General features: G+C 38.1%; 4 protein-coding genes across 7 annotated transcripts; 1 reads left to right on the top strand and 3 right to left on the bottom strand.

Annotated features, from left to right (window-relative positions):
- Positions 1-214: 214 nt before the first annotated feature.
- Positions 215-4,292, bottom strand: LOC141586843 (uncharacterized). The gene is made up of 3 exons (XM_074408231.1): positions 3,989-4,292; positions 991-1,914; positions 215-889 (listed from the first exon to the last, which is right to left on the bottom strand). Exons 2-3 carry the CDS (start codon positions 1,898-1,900, stop codon positions 855-857), a joined length of 945 nt encoding a protein of 314 aa, XP_074264332.1. The 5' UTR covers positions 1,901-1,914; positions 3,989-4,292; the 3' UTR covers positions 215-854.
- Positions 4,293-6,079: 1,787 nt separating this feature from the next.
- LOC141586842 (uncharacterized) lies at positions 6,080-10,291 on the bottom strand. 4 transcript variants are annotated; one of them, XM_074408228.1, is made up of 9 exons: positions 9,818-10,291; positions 9,510-9,650; positions 9,084-9,164; positions 8,747-8,835; positions 8,572-8,646; positions 7,594-7,655; positions 7,333-7,404; positions 6,891-7,082; positions 6,080-6,457 (listed from the first exon to the last, which is right to left on the bottom strand). In XM_074408228.1, exons 2-9 carry the CDS (start codon positions 9,633-9,635, stop codon positions 6,351-6,353), a joined length of 804 nt encoding a protein of 267 aa, XP_074264329.1. In that variant the 5' UTR covers positions 9,636-9,650; positions 9,818-10,291; the 3' UTR covers positions 6,080-6,350. The 4 variants fall into 4 exon arrangements, with proteins under 4 accessions (XP_074264329.1, XP_074264331.1, XP_074264330.1 ...); XM_074408230.1 differs by having other exon boundaries at positions 10,113-10,291; XM_074408229.1 differs by having other exon boundaries at positions 9,510-9,641; positions 10,113-10,291.
- A 323-nt stretch (positions 10,292-10,614) lies between these two features.
- Positions 10,615-18,604, bottom strand: LOC141588172 (uncharacterized). The gene is made up of 6 exons (XM_074409626.1): positions 17,039-18,604; positions 16,445-16,576; positions 14,959-16,228; positions 14,516-14,670; positions 13,468-13,478; positions 10,615-10,873 (listed from the first exon to the last, which is right to left on the bottom strand). The coding sequence occupies exons 1-6, from the start codon at positions 18,602-18,604 to the stop codon at positions 10,615-10,617; spliced, it is 3,393 nt and encodes a 1,130-aa protein (XP_074265727.1).
- A 3,987-nt stretch (positions 18,605-22,591) lies between these two features.
- Positions 22,592-23,618, top strand: LOC141588171 (uncharacterized). The gene is made up of 2 exons (XM_074409625.1): positions 22,592-22,970; positions 23,083-23,618. The coding sequence occupies exons 1-2, from the start codon at positions 22,592-22,594 to the stop codon at positions 23,616-23,618; spliced, it is 915 nt and encodes a 304-aa protein (XP_074265726.1).
- Positions 23,619-23,664: the final 46 nt, after the last annotated feature.

Genomic DNA, 23,664 nt, shown 5'->3' with positions numbered 1-23,664 from the left:
TCATTGACCGAACCATATCAAGTAAAGTTCGGTTTCTCCTTTCGGCCACACCATTTAGTTGTGGTGTGCCAGGAGGAGTCCATTGTGATACTATACCACAATCTTTTAGGTGTGAATCAAATTCAATATTTAGATACTCACCACCACGGTCGGACCGTAGAGTCTTTATCTTTTTATCCAATTGGTTCTCTACTTCCTTTTGAAACTCTTTGAACTTGTCAAAGGCTTCACTTTTGTTCTTCATTAAGTAGACATACCCATATCTACTTAAGTCATCAGTAAAAGTAATGAAGTAGAGAAAACTTCCTCTAGCGGTGATGGTTAATGGTCCACACACATCCGTGTGTATGAGAGCCAAAACCTCACTAGCTCGTGTCCCTTTTCCCGCAAAAGGTGCACGAGTCATCTTGCCTAAAAGGCAAGACTCGCATGTACCATAAGATTCGAAACCAAATGGTTTGAGCACTTTTGATGAAGCAAGTCTCTTAATGCGTCTTTCGTTTATGTGGCCTAAACGACAATGCCAAAGGTAGGATTCATTTGGATCACCCTTCTTGAGCTTTTTAGTTTCCATATGATAAACGTCATTAACATCATTTAAAACATAAATGCCTCCAATTGAAATGGCCTTGCCATAAACCACATCATTTAAAGAAAAAGTACAACACTTGTCCTTAATCATAAAACAAAAGCCTTCCGCGTCTAACGCGGAAATGGAGATGATGTTCTTAGTTAAAGTTGGTACAAAATAACAATTATTTAAATACAACTCTAAACCACTAGCTAAAGTGAGCACATAGGTCCCTACGGCAACGGCGGCTACTCTAGCTCCATTGCCCATGCGGAGATCCATATCACCTTTTGCTAGTGCTTGCACGTCCCTTATAACCTGCAAATGGTTACAAAGGTGAGAGCCACATCCGGTATCAAGTACCCAAGTGGAAGTACAAGCATAATTAACGTCTATCACATAGAGAGAGGAAATCATACCAATAGGCGTCACACGCCCTTCCTTGAGATCCTCCAAGTATTTGGGACAACTCCTCCTATAATGCCCCTTCCCATTACAATGGAAACATTCGGCCTCGGAGAGCTTGACACTTTTTGCCTTGGGATTGCCATTCACAACGGCCTTCCCCTTTCCCTTGTCAATTTTCTTTGACGATTTCTTGAATTGGGACTTTTCTTTTCCCTTTCCTTTCTTGACTCCAAGAGACATGTTCTTTAACTTCATGGTTAAAACATCTCCCTTTTCACTCCCACTAGCCTCCATATCCCTCTCCGCTTGGGTGAGGAGTGCATGAATTTCATGGTAACTCTTATCCATGTCATTCATATTGTAGTTTACCCTAAAGTGGGCAAACTTGGTGGGGAGTGAGTGAAGGATACGATCCACCACAAGAGTCTTAAGAATCTTACACCCTAGACGCTCTAGGATGTCAACATATTCGACCATTTTAAGGACATGGGGACCAACCTTTTGGCCCCTCTCAAGCTTAGCTTCAAAGAAGTGTGCCGCCGCATCGTATTGACGGACTTTAGGTGTTTGTGAAAACATAGTGATCATACGAGTGAATATCTCGTAAGCATTTAAAGAAATGCATGATAGCTTGAGCTTTGGCGATATTGACCATATCAACACATTCTTGATATCATTCAACATCCTCACATAGTCATCATAGGCGGTCCGCACCGCCGATGAAGCTCTTGCACCGGGCTCGATAGGAGGAGCATCGGTCAAGTAAGTGAGCACATTGTCGGACAACGCGGCACTTTTGATGTTGGATTCCCATTCAAGAAAGTTACTACCGTCATCTTTTAAAATACATTTGTCCATTACGGACCTTAGCCATGAATCTTTGCCTAGTGAAGTAGTCGATGGAGTGGATGAAGTTGCCATTGCGAATTAAAATGCTACAACAAAAAGGAAAAATTAACATTCATTGTTTTTTAAAAAATTACTTGTAAAAACATGTTTAGCAAGTTTTAGCATTTATATAATGACCTCCCACTAAATTATATAAATGATTCCAAGACCCAAAGTTTAAACAAAAATGAGCATCGCTTGGGCGAAACATCCCATAATTGCGTAAATTCGGTAAGTCACGTTGACTAATTCTACCTCTATAACTCTTGGTCGACAAATTTCCTCAAATTCATCTACTAGCCCCGGAACACAAGACCGTCTTATATCCCGTTGAGTCCAACCAATTTTGGCGTGTGATAACCGCTTACCACCCTACTTACCCAAGGTAAAAAGAGAACACCCCGCTTGGGCGAGCGTGGCTCTAATGAACAAGAGATTCATAGGTGTTACTAATTGGTAAGGCTAATCTCAATTTTAGTTATGTGAGAGATCTTGTCAATTTAGTCATAAATTCCTTATAAGTGAATTAATTCAGTGAATGTAAATGACGTGAATTGACAACCGCGAAAAATAAAATGCATGTGAATGGCGATTTTGGCATGCGCGAAAATAAAACAAGCAAACATGTAAGCATATGAATAAATCCTAGTATGGCCTCCTAGTTAATAAACAACTAGTCTATTACATTTCGGAAACCAACTCCTTGGTCCCTTGCCTCTTCATTCCTTAAGTGGCTCTTCCTTGTGGGATTTGGAACACCTTCCAAAAATAGACTCCGTCTCGTTGTAATCCGTCTTTTGGAAACGCCCAGAAATAACTATTACAAATGAATTACATAGCTATTCCTATTATACATTAATTAATAAAATGAATGAAACTATTAATTAATTACAAACCGACGATACGAGATCGTATTTAATTACAAACAAATCGATATTCCCATTCATTTCGGGTAATAACGATTAAAAATTAACTAGGCCATACTAGGTACAAAAGATAAATACTTTAAATAAATGACAATCATTCATTCAACTTAAATAAATATGCTTAAAATGCTGTAAATATGATGCCAAAATCGCCCTACCTATCATTCATTAGTATCCATCTCGGTTTTGTGGATTTAATCGATTTTTAACATGTAAAAATCAATAATTAACTCTTAAATCTCATTTAAGTCCAAACTAATAGTCCAAACTGTTTTGAACCTCAAAATTAGTCCTCACTAATTTTATGACAAATTATTAGTTTGGTTTGGTGATAATTTGCTAATTAAATCGGAAAAATCATAATATTTAAGTAAAAATCCAAAATAATTGAAAAATTACCCAAACAATTGAAAAAAAAAATTTTAGTATTCTGGAACACTCCCAAGAACACCAAAAAGTCATAAAAATTGCCCAAAAATTTCGGATAAATTTTGTGAAGAAAAAGATCGATATTTATCGGTTTTTAAGCACTAAAACCAATAAACATCAAAACAAAGTGAAAACACACATGCAAAATTACTTTTGACATTTAAATAATATTCTTAAATGTACATAAATTTATCATGGGCAGAATCCAAAAATTCGAAATTATGATTAATTAATTGGACTTTTATCGACTTTTTACTCAAAAAAATCAATAAACATGCAAAAATTCGAACCAACCTTCAAACTTTTGCATACAATCATTAGAAAACATGCATGAACTACCATAAAAAAGCCATGCACCGAATAAACATTTAACTAATTTTAGTCAATTTTTCACCAAAATGCGACATTTTGACTCGGTTTTCTACCAAAAATCATTAAAATTAGCAAAATTACTTGACAAATCACCAAAAAATTCCACAAACCTTTTGAGATCAGTAGGTATGCATGTCCCAAAAATTTCGTGCCAAAACCTCTTCTAACACAATTTTTGAGTTTTTACTAATTATCTCATAATTCATAAAAATGCTTAAAATCAACATGCAAATTACAAGCCTAAGCTCTGATACCACTTGAAAGATCATAGATCCATATTAGACTCTCTAATAAAATAAATTTATCTCATAAATTGTTGTTTATGTGATCTATGTAACATGCATGCTAATATGAAAGCATAAAAACAAAGTATAAGGAAAAACAATTTCCTTACATTGAATATGAGGTAAAATGGGCACAAATTAGTTCTCCTTACTAATTTGTTCTTGAGCTAAAATGATGTGGATGATCCTCCTTGAAAAACCTTCAAATAGAAAGTCTCCTCCAAGTAGCACCCAAGAACTACCCAACAATATTAATAAGTATGAACTAGTAACTTATTAATATGTGCCCTTGATAATAATACTAGTAATATTACTAACTATTCTTAGTAATAATTGTATACTAGAGAAATGATGTAGAGAGATGGAAGAGGTTTTGTTCACATGCAAAATGAATGAATTGTGTAAGAAAGATGGAGTGAACAAATGAACAAATATATAGAGTGTAGAAATGGGAAAGGAAGTGGCGGGTGGAGTTGGCTCTAGTGGACAATTATTTGTTTTATAATTTTATCTTACATCACATGCAAAATGTAGTATAAGACATATATTATGGTAGTATACAAAATAAGGTAAAGTGATTATGTGAGTAATCATCCATTACACTTATTTTACACGGTCCACATGACCATATACGGGTCCATGTTGGTTTTTATATTTGTCGCACAAATCCGTGTAATTTTCATTTTAAACATCGTATCATGTTTAAATGCTTCCATAATAAATTGGCCAATTCACTCCGTAAATATACGTGTACCACTACACATATTATTTACGTACTAATATTAATCACATTAATCAATTAGTACAATTTTAGTAAATTACGATTAATTAACTAAAACCCGTTTCCCAAAACTTATTATTTAATTATCGCATAATTAAATAATAACTGCCGCTCCTCGAGTTCGCAACTCGAAATCTCTCTAATAATAATCGACTAACCTCTTAGTCTATAAATCAAGGGACTAAATGAATTGTATCTCATACAATTAATTAGTTATCAATTGGGGTTCGTTCCTTTAGGTGTGACCGAAAGGTCGATTGATCACCGCTCACGATAATAACGTCAAACTCTAGTCTACCAACCGTTATCGATTTACGTTAATCAACTAACGAGGATCAAATAATTAAATATCTGATGATATTCTATTAATGAGATTTATTATGTTAACGCACTATTGTGGAGGACACTAACTCCAACATGGTGATCCTTGAAACCTTGACAATTTGAGCAAGTGTGTGCGTGATTGGTAGTGTTATAGTTGAAATAACAAGAAAATAATTCAAAGTGACTGGTGGTGTGATAGTTGAACAGTACACTAAAACACAAGAAAATAATTCCGAGTACAGCTTTTTTTATTTGGATTTTTAAGTCATACATAATAGAATTTCATGAAAACTAGCAGAATTTTAACGGAAAAATGGTTTAAAGTCCTTAACTGGAAAATATGAATGTTCGGGTCCTTAACTGAAAAATGTTTCAAAGTTCAGGTCTTTATCTTATCCTTTACTCGTTGTAATTACAACAAGACTATTTTTATTCCGCTCTTATGTAAAGTTTCCAATCTCCTTTACAAAGTTACTGAGTTAACCGAGCTCGGCTATACAACTAGCTCAATAAAATTACAAAGGTACTACTGTACTAGTAACTTTTTAAAATCTGGTTGTAACTACAATTGGTTTGTATAATTTTTTTTAAAGCTAGTTTCGATCAAATCTTGTTGCAGATTATTTAGCAGTTTGATTCTCTTTACCGAAGTCTATAGCCTATAATAATAGGGCTATCATCCAAGGTTCATATATTCTTCAATCCCGTCTTTTTTGTCATTTTGAATTAAAACCTTTTGAATTTTCGCACACATTCCCCAACTAAACGTTACCCAATAGGATGTAGGAATCTCCAATCAGTTATTAATAAGCATCGAATAACCATCATATTTGATTATAGATCACCTATGGACTATGGTCTTCTCTTCTATGAGTACCTCCTCCTCCAACGTCAAGCACAAGTCCACGTTGAATGACGGTACTCACGGCCTTACGCAAGTACCATCGATTCACTCCGCGTAACTCTTTCCCTCAAAAGAAATGTTGAACATATAAATTTCCATCATAATAACTCTAAAAAAAACCAGTCAACATATATGGAGTAAAAGGTTGTCGGAGAAAAAAATATTTTGCGAAAAAAATAATGTACTGATCTATTAAATATAAGAGAAAAAATAAAGAAAAGTCAAATGTTACAATCCATTGGATTTGGAAATAAAAAATGGTAAGCAAATTATGAAATTCTCTATCTGTGTGACCTACAAAAAACACAGAATCATGCCACTCTTGGTGGCAACTCTTGCATTTTTTTCATTCTCCAGAGATGAATAAAATGGCCATCAGAATCAACCAACAAAACACAACAAAGCAAGCATCCAACATGATCTTTTTTTCGACTGCAGTCTGAATGTTGTACCTCAGCACGCGTTAAGTAGCAGCACCTTGAGACACCCCGTCAGCCCTGAAGCCACGACCACGACCACCACCACCACCACCACCAAAACCACGGCCCCTTCCCCTACCACGTCCACGACCTACAAGAAACGTTAAATCATATGAAAATCGATTAAGAAATGAGCGCTATTATCTATGCAGGTAGAATGGACATTCAGCTTGTGAATGCGACACACACAAGATTTAATAGATCGACAGGATTCTGTTTGAACATTAAGTTGTTGCTCTAAAAGCCTTTGAAACTCTTCAGTTACAACTCAGTTGGAAGTGCTTTATTACCCTTATGGTTCGACCTGCCTCGAATGTAAATAAACCGAACGTTGCAAATTATAGAAAAGAAGAGGATAAAAGGTAGATTCAGTCAGGCTAAGCATTGAACCTACATTCTTGAGTTATAATAGCCTGAGCAATGAAACTACATTCCTGAAGGCTGAAGCACTAATTTTGTCAGCCAAGTGTCTAAATTTGTAAACATGTCAGAACACAGACTACTAAATTTCACTTTGAGCTTACCACGTCCCTGGGCCATTGGCACTTCTACTTCTCCACCATAGTCATAATAACCACCGGACCCCTGACCACCATAACCTCTTCCTCTCCCCCTAAAGTTCCCACCTCTACCACGACCTCGGCCTCTGCCACCATATCCACCGCGGCCACCTTGGAAACCACCTCCATTATAATCTGCTGGTCCATCATAATTTCCTGTGCACAGCAGCAATTTCCCATTTTAAAAGTCATAAAATTACAAATGGTAAAACCCTATGCAATGACACCAGGAAGTTTATGTAAAGAATAGGGAAGTGAAATAGATTCGGAACTGAATGCATTTTGCCCAAGAATTGATAAAAATGTCTAAAATGAGACTAACATCAGCGACTCGTAGACTGTCCCCTCCCCCAAAAAAAAAAAAAAAAAAAAAAACAAATTTGCAATATAATGGAGGTTGTAATACCTATGCCTATGCCTATGCCTCTGCCCCTACCTCGACCACCACGCCCTCTGCCCCTTGTGTTGGGTGAGCCTTCTGCATGAGAAGAAACAATAATCCCATCAAATTTTTGTTTAATCAAGTTATTATAAGAGAAATAGGAGAAACAAATGCAAAGTAAAATGAAGCGCAATGTATAATCCCATATTTTTTTTAGGTGGAAATCTAACTCGCTCAAAACTCCCCAAAACACATCCGAAAGGCCTATGGAACAATATAATTTACCTCCTTCGTCCTCGAAATCAATCAATGGCCTGACTTGATCTTCCGGGATAGGAGGTTGATACCTACAAAATAAAGTAAAATGAAAGGTCCTTTAGCAAAGGTTTTCAACTACAGATCTCATCCAAGAATGCAAACAAGCACTGTTTTGGGTCACAGTAGCCAACAAGTGGAGTTCAGCTAAGAGCTTTGGCATAGATTTTCGGGAAAACAGGAAAGACACGCATAATTAGTGTCAATCAGGATAAGACTGTTTGGAGATTTAAAGATTCACACCATCTTTCACCATTTACTCTACTCATATCTTAAAGATACGTTGAATCTCCGTTTAGTGCAACCATTTCAATTATAGCCAGGGCATTGCTTGAACTTCTCTCTACTCAAATCATGATCCACAAGAGGGGAAGGTACTGCCGTACTGGGGAGGGACCAAAGATATGGTACCAGTAGATCCATAGTTAATAAAATTAACCCAGGTCTCCAAATTTGTATCACATACATTTACCACCGTCACCATATCATCTTAATAACACGGCAGCAGTTATGCTAAAACAAATTGATATGAAATCAAAGAATCTGTTCATTAATCAGAGTATCTTACAACCAATTTACGAGTCAACTCCAAAAAATACCATGCCTTCAAACACAAAAAACGCTTAGACAACCACAACTCATCTGCCAAATTTTCATCAGTTCGACGTATTATATAGCCCATTCTGATCAGTTAATGAAAATATTTATCAGAATGGATATAGCCCATCGCGGTGCATTTGCTATAATGCTTGTATTTTCACAGAACAAGATAGCAGCTATATAAAAAAAAAAATCAGCTATTTATAAGGTAAGTGAGGGCAGTCAGTGGCTCAGTGCCACTGATAGTCCGCGACTCAGCCAATAGAGCCGCCAACCTTAATGGCAGTGCAATACAAATAACAAAGGGGAAAAAGACCATCCCATAGAGAACAAGAATGACAATTTTACCCTGTAGAGGATGTGTTGAGCTCTTTCTTTGACAAAGTAATTGTGATCATAGAGACGTGGCGTGTAGTTTCAAGGCTGCAACAAAGAAAAGAAAAAATTCCCGTCACAATAATCACAATAGAGAAGGCGCTACTGAGCTAGAATTCAGGACAATAAAAGGTTTACTGTGTCATACGGAAGAAGGCCTTCTTCTAGAGGCTCCCATGTGTCGGTTATGTCAGTTGATCCAATAGATGTATCCTGGTGGAGACCAATAATCCTCCTCTGATATCAAATGGCAACCAAAGAGTTATAAATAAATAGATCAAGCAACAACATGTTTGCCTATGTCTCGAAAGTGGTTCATGTCTTGAAAGCGCATAATGAAAATTGTGTCGAGAATCACATTGTCTGACTGCTAACGCTACACATCTATTGTACTTTAGTCCACCATGTGACGAGTCTTTGTCTCCATTGAAAATGGAAACCCTAACAAATATGAACGCGACTCAAAAACAAGAACATTGATCTACCTTGATTAACTCGGCAATCATGACAGTTTTATTGATTGCTCTACCCATTGCCTTGAGAACAACTTCATCTGAACCTTTCTCCTATTAATCACAAGTCCCAATAAGACACATCATTAAACCTTGACATTACTACACAATTTTATCAAAAAAATTAATTCAATCCAGAACAAACAATAAAACATATAATAAACAAATTTCAGATCTTTATTAGTAAGATGATCGCAGTATGAAAAGAAATAACAAAGAAGAGCACACATTAACCTTCTAACTTAAAAAATACTCGTAAAATTGCATGCCTTAAATAATGTAAACAATCTTAATTGAAGACAAAGATATGGATTAAATTAAAAATTAAAAATGCAAAAGAAAGCATGGAATGAATTGAATTGAATTGAAAAGGAGGGGAGGGGAGCTCAAGGAGTATACCTGAAGAAGATTAGAGGCATAGGTGATGTAATTGCGCATACGACCTTGAGCAGTAATCCTGATTTCATTCTCATTTATCGCTGTCGTCTCCGTTTTGGCCTTCTCCACTCTCTGATACCTATCCATCTCTCTCTAAAAAAACTCCACAAAATCAAAAACTACCCATGATCAATCAAAGCAAACATAAACAAAACAATCAACAACCCAGATAATTAAATCGAAAAATACACATACCCAATTAAATCAAACAAAAAATACGCAAAATTGCAGAGTAAATTATAGAGAGAGAGAGAGACAGAGAAGTATACCAGTAATAAAATTCTGGGTTGTGAGTGATGAGAGTGAAAACGGTTAACAACCCAGAAAATTAAATCAAAAAATAAAGAAACCCAATTAATCCAAACAAAAAGACACAAATATTTTGTTGAAAAAATTGAAGAGAGAGAAAGGAAGAGGAGTAGCACTAATAGTTGAATGGTGAGAGTGAAAGTAGTGATGTAAGTTTGACAAAGTAAGAAGAAGAAGAAGAGTTAGTTCTAAAAACGCGGGAAGAGATGGTCTCAACTCTCTCAAGGTGTCAGCACTCATTACATTCATGCTTACACGTCGTTTTGAGGTGAGAGAAAATTGGCGCGAAGGAAAAAGGAGGAGGAGGAGGATGATCAACAACCACCAAGAACGGTCTTATCGGCGGGAGAATAGAAGAAATATGACTTCTTGAATGAGCGACTGGCGCTTGTTATAGCAATTCATGGACTATAATCCTATTTGTGTTGTTATAGGGAGAATTTTGTGAGGAAGTCACCAACAAAAAAAATACTGTAACCTTTTAAACAAAAAAAAAAATACTGTAATATTTTTTGAGGAAAATTAGATTTAGAATTTCATTAATTTTTTTTTTTTTGAAATAAACCAATGCGGTTTATCATATATTAATTAAATCCTGACCTGCAGCATTCACAAATGACAGAGGCAAATCGTCCATCCAAAATCTCTTACCTATGGTCCACGGCGTAGCATGAGCTACTAAGTGTGCCAGCTTATTACAATCCCTACGAGTATATGTAAATAGAACAGAATAAAAAAACAGAACTAAACTAAAAATCTAGTCGTAAATAAGAAAGATATCGCTCCGACCCTTTTTACTCTTCTTCAAGTCAGCAACCACATTAAGACAATCGCTTTCGATGATGATACTACGCATCCCAACTCGCTTAGCCTCTTTCAAGCCAAGAAGAATAGCTTCCGCCTCAGCCATTTTCACACATTGATTACCCGAGGCTTGAACAGACACCGCCCATGCCACCCGCCCATCACCGTCACGGCATACTGCACCCAACCTGATAAGGGCAAAGTCGTCTTCCCTAAATCAAAGTAAAACCTATGATACTACTAACAATAGCTAGTGGCAAGAAAGGTATCGAATCCACAGGGAGGCTGTAAAGTCTAGTTTGCTTACTAATTAAGTCCGTCTGAAAAGTAACAGTTTCTTGAAGATTTTGATTGTTTGTATCTAAGTGACTAATTAAGCAAATAAATAAAGTTTGTAAACAATAGAGATTAAAAGTCTAGGGAATCGGGTTCGCTAAGTTGATTATCCGGGGATGCAATTTAGTGATTAGAAGGTCAACCAAGTTATCTAAGGTCACAAGATCTATCGATTCAATTATGCCCTTTAGATTCAGATTAACATGTGATCGCTATAATTAACCTTTACCTATTTGATTACCGTAGCCTATATTGAATATAACCCGGTCGGTGAAATATCAATTCGCTATACTAATTAGAGATTCAGGCCTAAATCAAATAATTAGAAGAAAACAATAATCAAACGATAACTTAAGCGGTCGTACTAATAATTAGTTCATTAATCCCCTTTTAATCGATCTAGATCCCCCTTCTCCCTAGATGAAGGATTTAGCCACGCATACTAATTAAAATAACAACAATAATAATTATAGAAGACATGATTGAAAGCATAAAAGAAAATAAGAGATACTAATAATTGAACAGAAACTAAATTGATTAATAGTAAATAAAGATAAACAAAATACCGTAAATTCGGATGCAAGGAATTCTAGATCTGAATGCTAAGAAAGTTTTCTTACTGCTAAAAAGTTCTTCTAAGCCTTCTCTAGGTAAGAAAAGCGTAACCCAAATTCATTCGTCCGAGTACATATTATAGAAATTAGGTAAAATAGAATATCCGGAAATAAAAGACACGTCAGCCGGTTCAGGCCGAAACTATATCGAGTTTGGTGAAACTCGGTCGAGTTTGGCTTCTGGTCTTCGGTTCTTCGAACAAATCCATGTCAAATCTTGTCTTTATCTCCTAGAAATCCGTGCCATGCAGCGTGTGTCCTATATGCCAGCTCCGCGGTGCTCCGGTGTGCTCGTTTTCTCCACAAATGCATGATTCCTGCATTTAAACACCAAAATGCGGTAGTAACTAGATTCTGACTTAATAAGCATTTAAATGGCATAAAATAGCACGGAAATCGTCTCAAATAATATAAAGGGGAGGCATAAAAGTGTATACAAAAATGACTCATCAAACTTCCCCAAACCATCTTTTTGCTTGTGCTCAAGCAAATTATCACAAATTACAAATTGCAAACATACAAATGGTAAAAAGGAATAACTCAGAGCTAATGCTAAAGCACATACAAATCTCAAGCTATCCATATCCGAAGTAATGATCAAAGTGTACCAATGAAACAAATTCAAAAGCACGGGAAAATAGAAAATGCAGCTCAAGTCACAAGATTTACATGACAGTGTATTGTAGACAAAATCCAAATACCGTTCAATCTTGCTAGACAAAAATATAGTCGGATTCTCGCGGATTAACTCATGCACTCATAAGTATATGTAAAGGTGAGTTTATGTGAGATAGAAAGAAATAGTACACTCACTCAACTTATGAAACATGCATGCAATCAAATGTGATAAAAATTTCCCCAACTAATACGCATTCATATATAGACAAAAGTACATGTATCTAGGACAACAAGGGCGGTAAATGGGCTAGGTAGAAAAGGCTTGTGCCGAAGCACGTTATGGACATGTGAGGCTAAGACGGTAGTCACAGCTACAATAACCAAAACCAATTCTAACAATACATATAGAAACATAAACAATCCCAACTAGAGAAATAATCTCAACTTTGACAACATATGGGAGGCAATGAGCCACTCCCCAAATATGCATTAGACTCTAGTAAAACCCATATAGTCTCTTAACAAATATGATGAAGCAATTCTTTCAATTTTTTCTCTTCTCTTTTTTTTTCTCGTTTTTCTTTTTGCTTTTTTTTTTCCTTTTTTTTTCTTTTTTTTTTCATTTTTTTCCTTTGCTTCATAACCTTTCTTTATCGACATAAGAGACTAACACAATTGCAACAAAAATAGTAGCTATACCCACAATGACATCATATCCCAACCCAACCATAATAGCTAACATAGGCATGATAAAAACAACTGCGACTGTCCCGAAGGGTAGGCAAATTCTAGGATTGTAGCTAAAGATAAGGCATAAAAACAGGCTACAAGGGTTCAAAAAGGCTAAACATAAGGTAATGTAAGGCTTATATGAACGGGTAGAATTACCTATCACATGTACTTAGTCAATGAAATAGTAAAAGCATCAAGAAACTAGTTTCACATTATGCAGTTTGATATTACATATTCCACAAGGAGAACCACACTCAAGCTTATATAACAAGGAGACCAGTTTATTAACGTTCCTGGCCTAGGAAGCTCTAAAGACCTCAGAAATTAAGTGGTTTACCAACTAATTTTGTCAAATCTACTAAGTAAGAGGCATGACAAATACGGTCAAACTTGTTCAATGAGCTTTATTTTCTTAAACTAACGGGTCAAAACAAAGTACATGGAAAGCTTAGTTGGGATTCAAATGCAGAAGTAATGCAAAGTATCATCATAGTGATCCAATTTACCAAAAATCTACCTAAAACACACAAAGAAATAACAAAAGGGAAAAAACATTTTTTTGAGTTTTTGAAATTTTCTAATTTTTGTTTTTGTTTTGTAAGGCACACAACGTAAATAAAGACCCTTCCCCAAACATAAATGTCACAGTGTCCTCAGTGTGACGCTAACAGCAGAGCAATCACATAAATCCAACAACAACAACAACAACCTAAAAGACACTACTAACAAATAAAGAAAAGAGAAAAGCAACTAACTAAGTACAATAGAAGAAAGTACAAGGAAAGATAGTACCAGCTGTATGTATAAGAGCTTCCCCAAACCAGCTGCAGAAAAGGGAGAAGTAGTGACCAACTGTCACTATTGAGCGGCTTCATCATCACCATCACCTCTAGAATAGGAAGGTCCAGCACCTCCATAACCACAACGGCTACGACCACGACCACGTACCTCAAGATGCAAGAGTATTAGCAAAGTTGAAGACAAAGGAGTGAATAAATTAGCAAGCAATCAACTTTGGAACAATTAAACACAAGATAGATGATGAATTGAAGCAATTAGAGTGAAGGAGTAGAGAGATTTAGAGAGTGAAGGAGTTTAGGGAAGACGAAATAGCAAGTAGAAGAAGAAGATGCTCTCACGTTATAAGGGCTGAACGGAAACATGGAACCCGGTTCAGACCGAAACTCGGTCGAGTTTGACTTTGTCCAACTTCTTTGCTACGGCGTAAAGTCTTTTTAATTTCCCATTTGAAATTCGATCGGGTTCGACTAAAACTAGATCGAAGTTTGGAATAAGACGTCTTCCAAGTGCCCAACGTCTCTTTACGTCAAATTTCTCAACTAATCTGCAAAAGCACTTATTAAAAAAATGAAATTCTCTCCCTCACTTCACTCTAAATCAATTAAATACTTAACTAAAATACAACTAAAATCCTAAATTACAAAATTTATACAATAAAATCCGGGCTGCCTCCCGGTAGCACTGGTTTAAGCGGTCCCGCACGACCGGATTACCTCATCAGCAAGAGGAATCAATAGTGAAGAGGTCAACGACCTCTATCACTCCAACAAATGCACCATCATAATAGATCTTCAATCTTTGCCCATTCACTTTAAAAGTCTCTCCTTTGTCGGTTTTCAGCGTAACCGGCCCAAATTTGTTTACTTCAGCAACAGTAAACGGTCCTGACCACCTAGAACGGAGCTTACCTGGAAAAAATCGCAAACGAGAGTTAAATAACAATACCTTGTCTCCAACATGGAATTACCGCTGCAAAATGTGCTTGTCATGCCACTTCTTGGTTCGTTCTTTGTAAACTCGAGCACTATCATAAGCATGCAGTCGAAACTCATCTAGCTCATTCAACTGCATCAATCTTTTCTCACCCGCCAGTGAGGGATCCATATTCAGCTCTTTAATGGCCCACATAGCCCGATACTCAAGTTCTACTGGAAGATGACACGACTTCTCGTAAACCAGACGGTAAGGAGATGTACCAATTGGAGTTTTAAATGCAGTTCGGTAAGCCCACAGAGTATCACCAAGCTTACGACTCCAATCCTTTCTATTCTTGCTAACTACTTTCTCCAAAATAGATTTCAGCTCTCGACTAGAAACCTCCACTTGCCCACTTGTTTGGGGATGATAACCCAATCCTCTACGGTGTATAACGCCATATTTCTTCAACAAAGAATTCAGATGACGTTCATTAAAATGCTTCCCTCCATCACTAATCACAGCACGAGGGACTACAAACCGAGGGAATATAATCTTCTGAAACAATTTTACAACTGCTTTAGCATCACAAGTAGGGGTGACAACAACTTCCACCCTTTTGGATACATAATCCACAGCTACCAAGATATACTGATTCCCATGAGATGACGGGAACGACCCTTGATAGTCTATACCCCAAACATCAAAAATATCAACTTCCAAGATCCCAGTTTGAGGCATTTCATGCCTATGTGTAATATTACCCGTCCTTTGACATGCATCACAAGAACGGACGAAAGTAGTAGCATCCTTCAGAATAGTTGGCCAAAAGAAACTAGACTGCATTACTTTAGCAAAGGTCCTAGACGGACCATGATGACCACTGTAAGAAGAAGAATGACAATAAGATAAAATAGCATATACCTCGCTCTCCGGGATACACCGTCTATAAATACCATCAGCACATTCACGAAACAGATACGGGTCATCCCAAAAATACCGCTTCACATCATGCATAAATTTCTTCTTCTGTTGATATGGCAAGTCAGGAGGAAGAATACCTCCTACTAAGTAGTTGGCAAAATCAGCAAACCATGGAGTATTTGCGGTAATGGCCAATAGATGGTCATCTGGAAAAGAATCATCAATCACATCCCCTCCGTCAAATCTCAACCGAGATAAATGTTCAGCAACAACATTCTCAGCACCAGACTTATCCCTAATTGTCAGGTCGAATTCTTGCAGCAATAGAATCCAATGAATAAGCCTCGGTTTAGCCTCCTTCTTGGCTAACAAATGATTCAAAGCGGAATGATCAGTATACACAGTCACCTTAGAACCCACAAGATAAGCTCTGAATTTGTCTAAAGCATAGACAACTATAAGCAACTCCTTCTCTGTAGTAGCATAATTAATCTGTGTATCATCAAGTGTCTTGCTAGCATAGTAAATAGCATTAAGAACTTTCTCTTTCCGCTGCCCCAAAACAGCTCCAAGGGCATAATCACTGGCATCGCACATAACTTCAAACGGTAGATCCCAATCAGGAGACTGGATAATGGGAGCTGAAATAAGAGCTTGTTTAATCCTATCAAAAGACTTAACACACTCATCAGTAAACACAAACGGGGCATCCTTATGAAGGAGCCTCGCTAAAGGTTGAGCAATTTTAGAAAAATCTTTAATAAAGCGGCGATAAAATCCTGCATGACCAAGAAAACTACGCACACTTTTAACATTAACCGGGTACGGAAGTTTTTCTATTACCTCAACCTTAGCCTTATCTACCTCAATACCACGTCTAGACACCAAGTGACCAAGCACCACTCCTTCAGTCACCATAAAGTGGCACTTCTCCCAGTTCAGTACAAGATGAGCCTTATCACAGCGCTGCAAAACCTTAGACAAGTTTCTCAAGCAAACATCAAAATCAGTACCATAAACACTGAAATCATCCATAAAGACTTCCATAATAGACTCTATGTAATCGAAAATATGGCCATCATACAACGCTGAAAAGTAGGCTGGGGCATTACATAAGCCAAAAGGCATCCTCCTATAAGCAAATACACCATATGGACATGTGAATGTGGTCTTTTCCTGATCATCAGGGTGTATGGGTATCTGAAAGAAACCGGAGTAGCCATCTAGATAACAGAAATAACTATGAGACGCAAGTCTTTCTAACATCTGATCAATATAAGGTAAGGGAAAATGGTCTTTTCTAGTAGCTGAATTCAGCTTCATGTAATCTATACACATCCTCCATCTCGTCACAAGTCTAGTAGCAATTAATTCATTTTTATCATTAGCAACTACCGTAGTACCTCCCTTCTTAGGTACAACCTGGACTGGACTAACCCATTTTGAATCAGATATAGAATATATAATACCAGCATCAAGTAATTTCTGTACCTCTTTCCTTACCACCTCTTGCGTAGGAGGATTTAGCCGTCTCTGACCTTGCGCACTAGGCCTTTGACCTTCTTCTAAATAAATACGGTGCATACAAAAATCAGGATTAATACCCTGTAAATCGTCAATGTTATACCCAATAGCTTTCTTATGAGTTCTCAAAACAACCAACAAAGCAAAGAGTTGGTTTTCTGTTAGGCTAGCATTGACAATTACAGGATTCATCTCATATGTGTCCAGAAATATATACTTAAGATGAGAGGGAAGGGGTTTAAGTTCCGGTTTCTGTACCTTGGCACCCTTTGAGGGGCTACCTAAGCTCAAAACCTTATTTTCTTTGCATTCCTCTCCAGTCAACAACTTCTCTACCGCGAAAAATTCTAGACTCCATGAGCTCGTCTCAATAGCTGGATCAGTCAGTAGGGCAATCTCCAGAGGATTCCTATTTAAGTTCAAAAAAAGAGAGTCATCAACAGTCAAATCAATAATATCAATTCTATTAAAAGTTTCCTCAATCATAGGTTGCTTTAATGCTTTTTCTAAATCAAAAGTGATCCTATCATCTCCTAAAACTAATGTTAGTCGGCCTCTCCCCAAATCTATAATGGCCCCTGCGGTATGAAGGAATTGTCTGCCTAGAATGATGGGGATGTGGACATCTTCAGCCATATCAAGAATAACGAAGTCAACTGGAATGAAATATTTCCCTATTCTAACTGGCACGTCTTCTAAAACACCTAGAGGGTGTTGTAGAGAACGGTCAGCCATATGTAGAGTCATATTAGTGATATTAAGTTGACCCATATTAAGCTTTTTACATATTGAATACGGCATAACATTGACACTAGCTCCAGAATCACAAAGAGCTTTACTAATAGCTAAATGAACTATATGACAAGGGATAGAAAAACTCCCTGGATCCTTTAGCTTTGGTGGAATGGTAGCGTGCATCGTAGCTGTGCACTTCTGAGTGAATGCAACCGTCTCTACTTCATCAAAGGATCTCTTCCTTGTTAATATGTCTTTCAAAAACTTCGCATAAGCCGGCACTTGAGTGATCAAATCAGTAAATGGAACACTCACTTGCAAGTTCTTCACTACTTCCATGAATCGCTTAAGTTGCGTATCAAGTTTTGACTTCTGTTGTCGATGCGGAAAAGGTAGTGGAATAGTAATTGGCACGACTTCCTTTGCAGAACTCGACGAAGCAGGCACATCAGGAGCTACATGAGACAAAACTCGATCGCGTTTTTGGAAACTCGGTCGAGTTTCATCTGAAACTCCAGTATCATGACCCACGTTACTTCCAGTAGCATCAGCAACAATTTGAGACGAAACTCGATCGAGTTTTTTGGAACTCTGTCGAGTTTTAGCTAAAATAGCTTCTGCCTCGTTCTTCTTTTTCCTAGGAAGTACTGTATCATTACTGGCATCTTTCTCATCGTCGCTCAATTCCAAATTCCCCAATCCTTTAGAATGCATAAATGGATGCTCTTCTTCCTCAACGGGCATTTTCGGACCTTCATAGGTAGTGCCACTCCTCAAATGAATTACATTTGTATGCTCATGAGCTTGCTTCCCTTGTGGAGGAAGGGTACCGGGCTGTTTAGAGTGATTTTAGGCAGCCATCTGAGCAACTTGGGTATCTAGAATCTTGTTGTGTGCTATGAGCTCGTTAATTTGAGATGCTTGCTTCTGCTAATTCTGTAAACTTTGTTACAACATAGCTTTCAACTCGGCCATATCATTATTAGGAGCTAGGGGAGGAGGTTGCAACGGCTGAAATTGTTGTTGACGTTGATTATTGAATTGATTACCCCTTTGATTGAACTGATTTCCCCCTTGATTCGGCCTTGGATTCCCATGGTTTTGAGGAATAGTATATGTTGAATTTTGTTGTTGTGGTTGCGGGTTCTGCATATTCTGGCTTGACCATTGGAGGTTCGGATGCTCTCTAGTCCTTTCATTATAGAAATTAGAGAAAATATTACCTTGCTTATAAGATTGGAAGGCATTAAATTGCTTAATTGTGCTTAAACATTCAGCAGCAATATGACCATCAAAACCACAACGAGCACAAGATTCCTCTTGCTGAGCCATAGCATTAACCGCCTTCTTGTTTCCCAAAGATTGGGTCATCTGTAACTCAGCAATTGCAGTAGTTATAGCGTCTAACTTTACAGCAACTGTACTATCAACACCAATTCCTCGCGTGCTTCCCCTAGGATTTCCATACCTAGCAGTATGGGTGGCAATCTGATCAATTAACTTCTACGCGTTATCATCATTGGTGTTGTCCTGAAACCTCCCATTAACAGAAGAATCCAAAAGGGCACGATGATCGTCGTACAACCCGTTATAAAACTGGTTGCAAAGAAACCACTTAGGGAAACCATGATGTGGAACTGATCGGACCAAACGTTTGAAGCGAATCCAAGCTTCATTCAAATCTTCAGTAGCTCCTTGCTTGAAACTGGTAATTTTATTTCGTAGAGCATTAGTCTTTTGAGGTGGGAAGTACCTCTTGTAGAAAGCAAGGGCTAAGGAATTCCAGTCTGTAATTCCTTCATTCTCCATATCCAGATCTCTTAACCACTCAGCAGCTCCATCTTTCAGAGAGAAAGGAAAGGGCACCTCCTTTACCTGGTCTTGTGTCACTCCAGCTGTTAAAGGAATAGAACAGCAGTAGGTGACAAATTTCTCCATATGTGTCGCAGGATCCTCAGCAGCTGCCCCTCCAAACAAATTTCGTTCCACTAAATTGATGTAAGATGGCCGAATCTCAAAAGTTCCATTGGCAGTAGTGGGCAGCTTAAATCCTTGAGGTATAGAAGCTAAGGTCGGCTCGGAGTGACTGGCTAGAGTAGGCATGATGGTAGTCTTGGGAATAGGGGTTTCGACTGAGATTTCGGGAATAGGAATGTCGTCCTCTTTGTAGGACTGATCGGCTGACTGTGCTGAGCTCGCCGTCTCGACGTCAAGTATACTCAAGTCTTCTACTTGACCCACTTCTTGATTAAATTTCCATCTGTAGCGAAAAGTCCTCTCAGGTTCTGGATCTGGAGAAACAAGTTCAGACCTGTAAGACCTGGGCATAAACGAAACTAACAAGAAAAGTGTGAGAAACGGTCTCAAGGAACTGAAGTTCCCTGAGACAAAAGACAAACTAAATAATAAAACAAACAGGAAATTGTTGTCTCCCCGGCAACGACGCCAAATTTGATAAGGGCAAAGTCGTCTTCCCTAAATCAAAGTAAAACCTATGATACTACTAACAATAGCTAGTGGCAAGAAAGGTATCGAATCCACAGGGAGGCTATAAAGTCTAGTTTGCTTACTAATTAAGTCCGTTTGAAAAGTAACAGTTTCTTGAAGATTTTGATTGTTTGCGAAATTAAAATGGATGGTTGATGGGGATACTTGTACTAAGTATTTCTTCAACTGGGTTAAAGGCCGGGCGGGTAGGAACATTATTCTTAGTATCAAAAATAGTGATGGAAGGTTGATTTATGAACCAGAAAGAGTCAGTCGGATATTTCATGATACTTTTGTTGCGTTGTTCTCGGAGAGTGCGAATGGGTCGAATATAGAGGACTCGCGGGGCATGGAGGATTTATTGCAACATATGACAACTAAAGTTAAAAATGACGATGTCGATGGCTTGAACCGTGCTTTTACTGTTAAAGAGGTCCGAAAAGCCGTTTTCCAGATGGGAGCACTTAAATCTCCGGGACCGGATGGCGTGCCAGGTGTATTTTTTCAAAAATGTTGGTACTTTATCAAAAAGGATGTTACCAAAGCTGTCCTCTCTGTTCTTAACTCGGGTATGGTCTTGTCAGAATTAAATCGAACTTTTATTACGTTGCTTCCTAAGTCGGATAATCCGGAGAAGGTCGGAGACTACCGGCCTATTAGTCTCTGTAATGTCTTTATGCGGATTGTCTCGAAGTGTATCTCGAATCGCTTATCAAAGGTAATGGGTTAGTTAGTGGGTGAGTACCAGAATGCCTTCATTCCGGGAAGGCATGTTTCTGATAATATTCTGCTTGCCAATGAGGCTATTCATAGAATCAACTCTCACAAGAAAGGTAAGGTGGGTCGATTTGCTTTTAAGGCTGATATGAGCAAGGCGTATGACCGTGTGAAGTGGGACTTTCTTCGAGCTGTGTTGCATAAAGTGGGATTCCCTGATAAATTGGTAACATTGATTATGAATTGCGTTACTAGTGTTTCCTACCAAGTCCTATTCAATGGGGTGCCTCAGACCCTTTTTCGACCACAGTGTGGCCTTAGACAGGGAGACCCTCTCTCTCCCTTCTTATTTGTTCTATGTATGGAGGTTTTGTCTTGTGCTATGGCGTGATCTCATAATTTGGGTATGGTGAAGGGTATTAGTCTGAGGCAGGGAGGGGTTAATATATCCCACTTGTTCTTTGCGGATGATGCGGTTTTCTTCATCCAAGACTATAAAGACACGGTGGGTCATTTGAGGGTTATTCTTGATCGCTACTGTCGAGCTTCCGGACAAGTCATTAATGAGGAAAAATCAGGGATTCTGTTCAGTCCAAACATGAGGTTGTCTAGAGCTCGTAACTGTCTTAAGAGTCTTAAAATTAAAGGAAATAAAGGTTTGGGAAAATATCGTGGACTACCAACGTAGGTACAAGGATCGAAAAGGGACCTTTTTAAAGGACTTATTGATCTGGTCATGAAGCGTATCTTCTCTTGGAATGGAATTTTTCTATCTCCGGCTGGAAGATTGAACCTTATTGCATCCGTTCTATCAAACCTCTCCAACTATTTTCTATCGGTATTTAAAATACCGGTAAGTGTGACTAGGAAGCTTAATGCTATCTTATCACATTTTTGGTGTGCGGGATGTAAAGAAGGGAAAGCTATACACTGGTGTAGTAACAGGTTCTTAAGTATTCCAAAGAGTGAGGGGGTCTTGGTTTACGTAATATTGAATGTCTAAATCAAGCTATGCTAGCTAAACATGCTTGGAAAATTGTTGATGGGAATGACTCCTTGATTTGTCATGTTTTCCAACAAAAATCTATTAATATGGAAGATTGGTCTTTGAAGTTGGGAGCACAGAATGCTAGTAATCTGTCTTGGGGAGCTAGGAGTATTCTTTATGGTTTGGAATTTATTCAACAACATATGGCTTAGAAACCTGGCCTTAACTCTACCAAGAATGTCTGGACAACAAGATGGGTTGATGGAGAGTATCCGGAACCTAAGGATAATCTGTTGTCATTAGATTCTGTAGGCCTACATAACACTGAGATTCGAGATCTCAGGCACTTTGACGGCACTGAGGGTGTGCCCTGTTGGAATGAAGAGTTGGTTAGACAGATTTTCTTGGAGGATTGTGCAAATAGAATTATTGCAATGCCTATTTGAAATTCGAGGACTGTTGATGAAATCGCATGGACATATACTAGTAAGGTTGAGTATAGTGTTAAAAGTGGATATGGTATCTTACATATAAGGTATATGGAGCGAAAAGGGAGCCCTAAAGACATGACTCGCTTAAGTCAAGAGAGTCGAGTCTTTTGCAGGACTAGACTATGGCGTTTACCAGGACCGGCGGTATGGAAAATTCTTGTGTGGCGAATTTTAACGAACACGCTTTCAATAGGTGTTAACTTTGCAAGACGAAATATAGATCTTGATCATTGCTGCAAGCTCTGTAGTAATGATGGTGGGGTCATGGAAACGATGGAGCATCTTTTCAGGGATTGCGAGATGGCTAAGAGATTATGGATGTGCTCGGATCTGGGAATCAAGAAGATCGGTTGCACCTCTATTAGTCTAGCAAATTGGATTATAAATTGGATGGCCTATCTCGAAAAGATGAATGATGCTGAGTTTCGTATGGTCCGGGTTTTGGCTACGTTGTGGCGTCTGTGGGGGTATTAGAAATAGGATGCTTTTCAAGGGGGAGCCTTTTCATCCTAATATGTTTTTCAATTGGTGGAGTCAAGTGGTGAAGACGGCTGACATATCAATTGAAAAGGCACTCAAAATTAAGGATGTAGAGCCTTTGAATGAGCAGGATCCTTTTGAGAATGATTTTGTGAGGATCAGAAATAGTAATCCTGTTCATTTCATTGGAGTGGCACACTCTTGTGAGCAGATTCGAGTTATGGTTGATGCGGGATGGAAATCTACTTGTATAGCGGGCATAGGGTGGGTGGCACTAACGGGTACGGGAAATAGATTCTATGAGTATGGTAAGGCAATTGTGGCTGAATCTGCAACACAAGCTGAGGCCATTGCTGTTAAAGACGTGCTACTATGGGCGATGAGTTCTGGATATTGGCATTTGGAGATTTCTTCGGTCTGTCTTCCTCTTATTTGTCACTTTACAGAGATTGAACGAGCACACCATCTGGCTTCGGGAATCCTGGATGATATCCATTCTCTTTCCGCTTCTTTTCATTGTCTATCATTTAGTTATATTCCGAGGTCATGTAATATGTATGCTCATAGCCTTGCAAAAAAGGCTATGAATAGGTAGGATAACTTTCTTTACAGTTGTCAAAAAACAAAAAAGGGTATCTAAG

This window comes from Silene latifolia, chromosome 6 (assembly GCF_048544455.1).
Source record: "Silene latifolia isolate original U9 population chromosome 6, ASM4854445v1, whole genome shotgun sequence".
NCBI lineage: Eukaryota > Viridiplantae > Streptophyta > Magnoliopsida > Caryophyllales > Caryophyllaceae > Silene > Silene latifolia.
The sequence above is the reverse complement of the archived record's forward strand: the minus strand, read 5'-3'. Positions and strand labels throughout refer to the sequence as shown.

What these genes read in the sequence shown, in the direction of transcription:
- LOC141586843 (XM_074408231.1), bottom strand. Translation starts at nt 1,900, where the DNA reads ATGGCAACTTCATCCACTCCATCGACTACTTCACTAGGCAAAGATTCA. An exon ending in AGGGCGTGTGACGCCTATTG is followed by an intron (nt 890 to 990) that starts GTATGATTTCCT and finishes AACCATTTGCAG; the next exon opens with GTTATAAGGGACGTGCAAGC.
- LOC141586842 (XM_074408228.1), bottom strand. Translation starts at nt 9,635, where the DNA reads ATGGATAGGTATCAGAGAGTGGAGAAGGCCAAAACGGAGACGACAGCG. An exon ending in TGATTGCCGAGTTAATCAAG is followed by an intron (nt 8,836 to 9,083) that starts GTAGATCAATGT and finishes ATTTGATATCAG; the next exon opens with AGGAGGATTATTGGTCTCCA. An exon ending in CTAGAAGAAGGCCTTCTTCC is followed by an intron (nt 8,647 to 8,746) that starts GTATGACACAGT and finishes TCTTTGTTGCAG; the next exon opens with CCTTGAAACTACACGCCACG.
- LOC141588172 (XM_074409626.1), bottom strand. Translation starts at nt 18,604, where the DNA reads ATGCCCGTTGAGGAAGAAGAGCATCCATTTATGCATTCTAAAGGATTG. An exon ending in CTATATCTGATTCAAAATGG is followed by an intron (nt 16,577 to 17,038) that starts GTTAGTCCAGTC and finishes AACTTGTCTAAG; the next exon opens with GTTTTGCAGCGCTGTGATAA. An exon ending in TGCATTTAAAACTCCAATTG is followed by an intron (nt 14,671 to 14,958) that starts GTACATCTCCTT and finishes GATTTTTTCCAG; the next exon opens with GTAAGCTCCGTTCTAGGTGG.
- LOC141588171 (XM_074409625.1), top strand. Translation starts at nt 22,592, where the DNA reads ATGGAGCGAAAAGGGAGCCCTAAAGACATGACTCGCTTAAGTCAAGAG. An exon ending in GATGAATGATGCTGAGTTTC is followed by an intron (nt 22,971 to 23,082) that starts GTATGGTCCGGG and finishes GGTGGAGTCAAG; the next exon opens with TGGTGAAGACGGCTGACATA.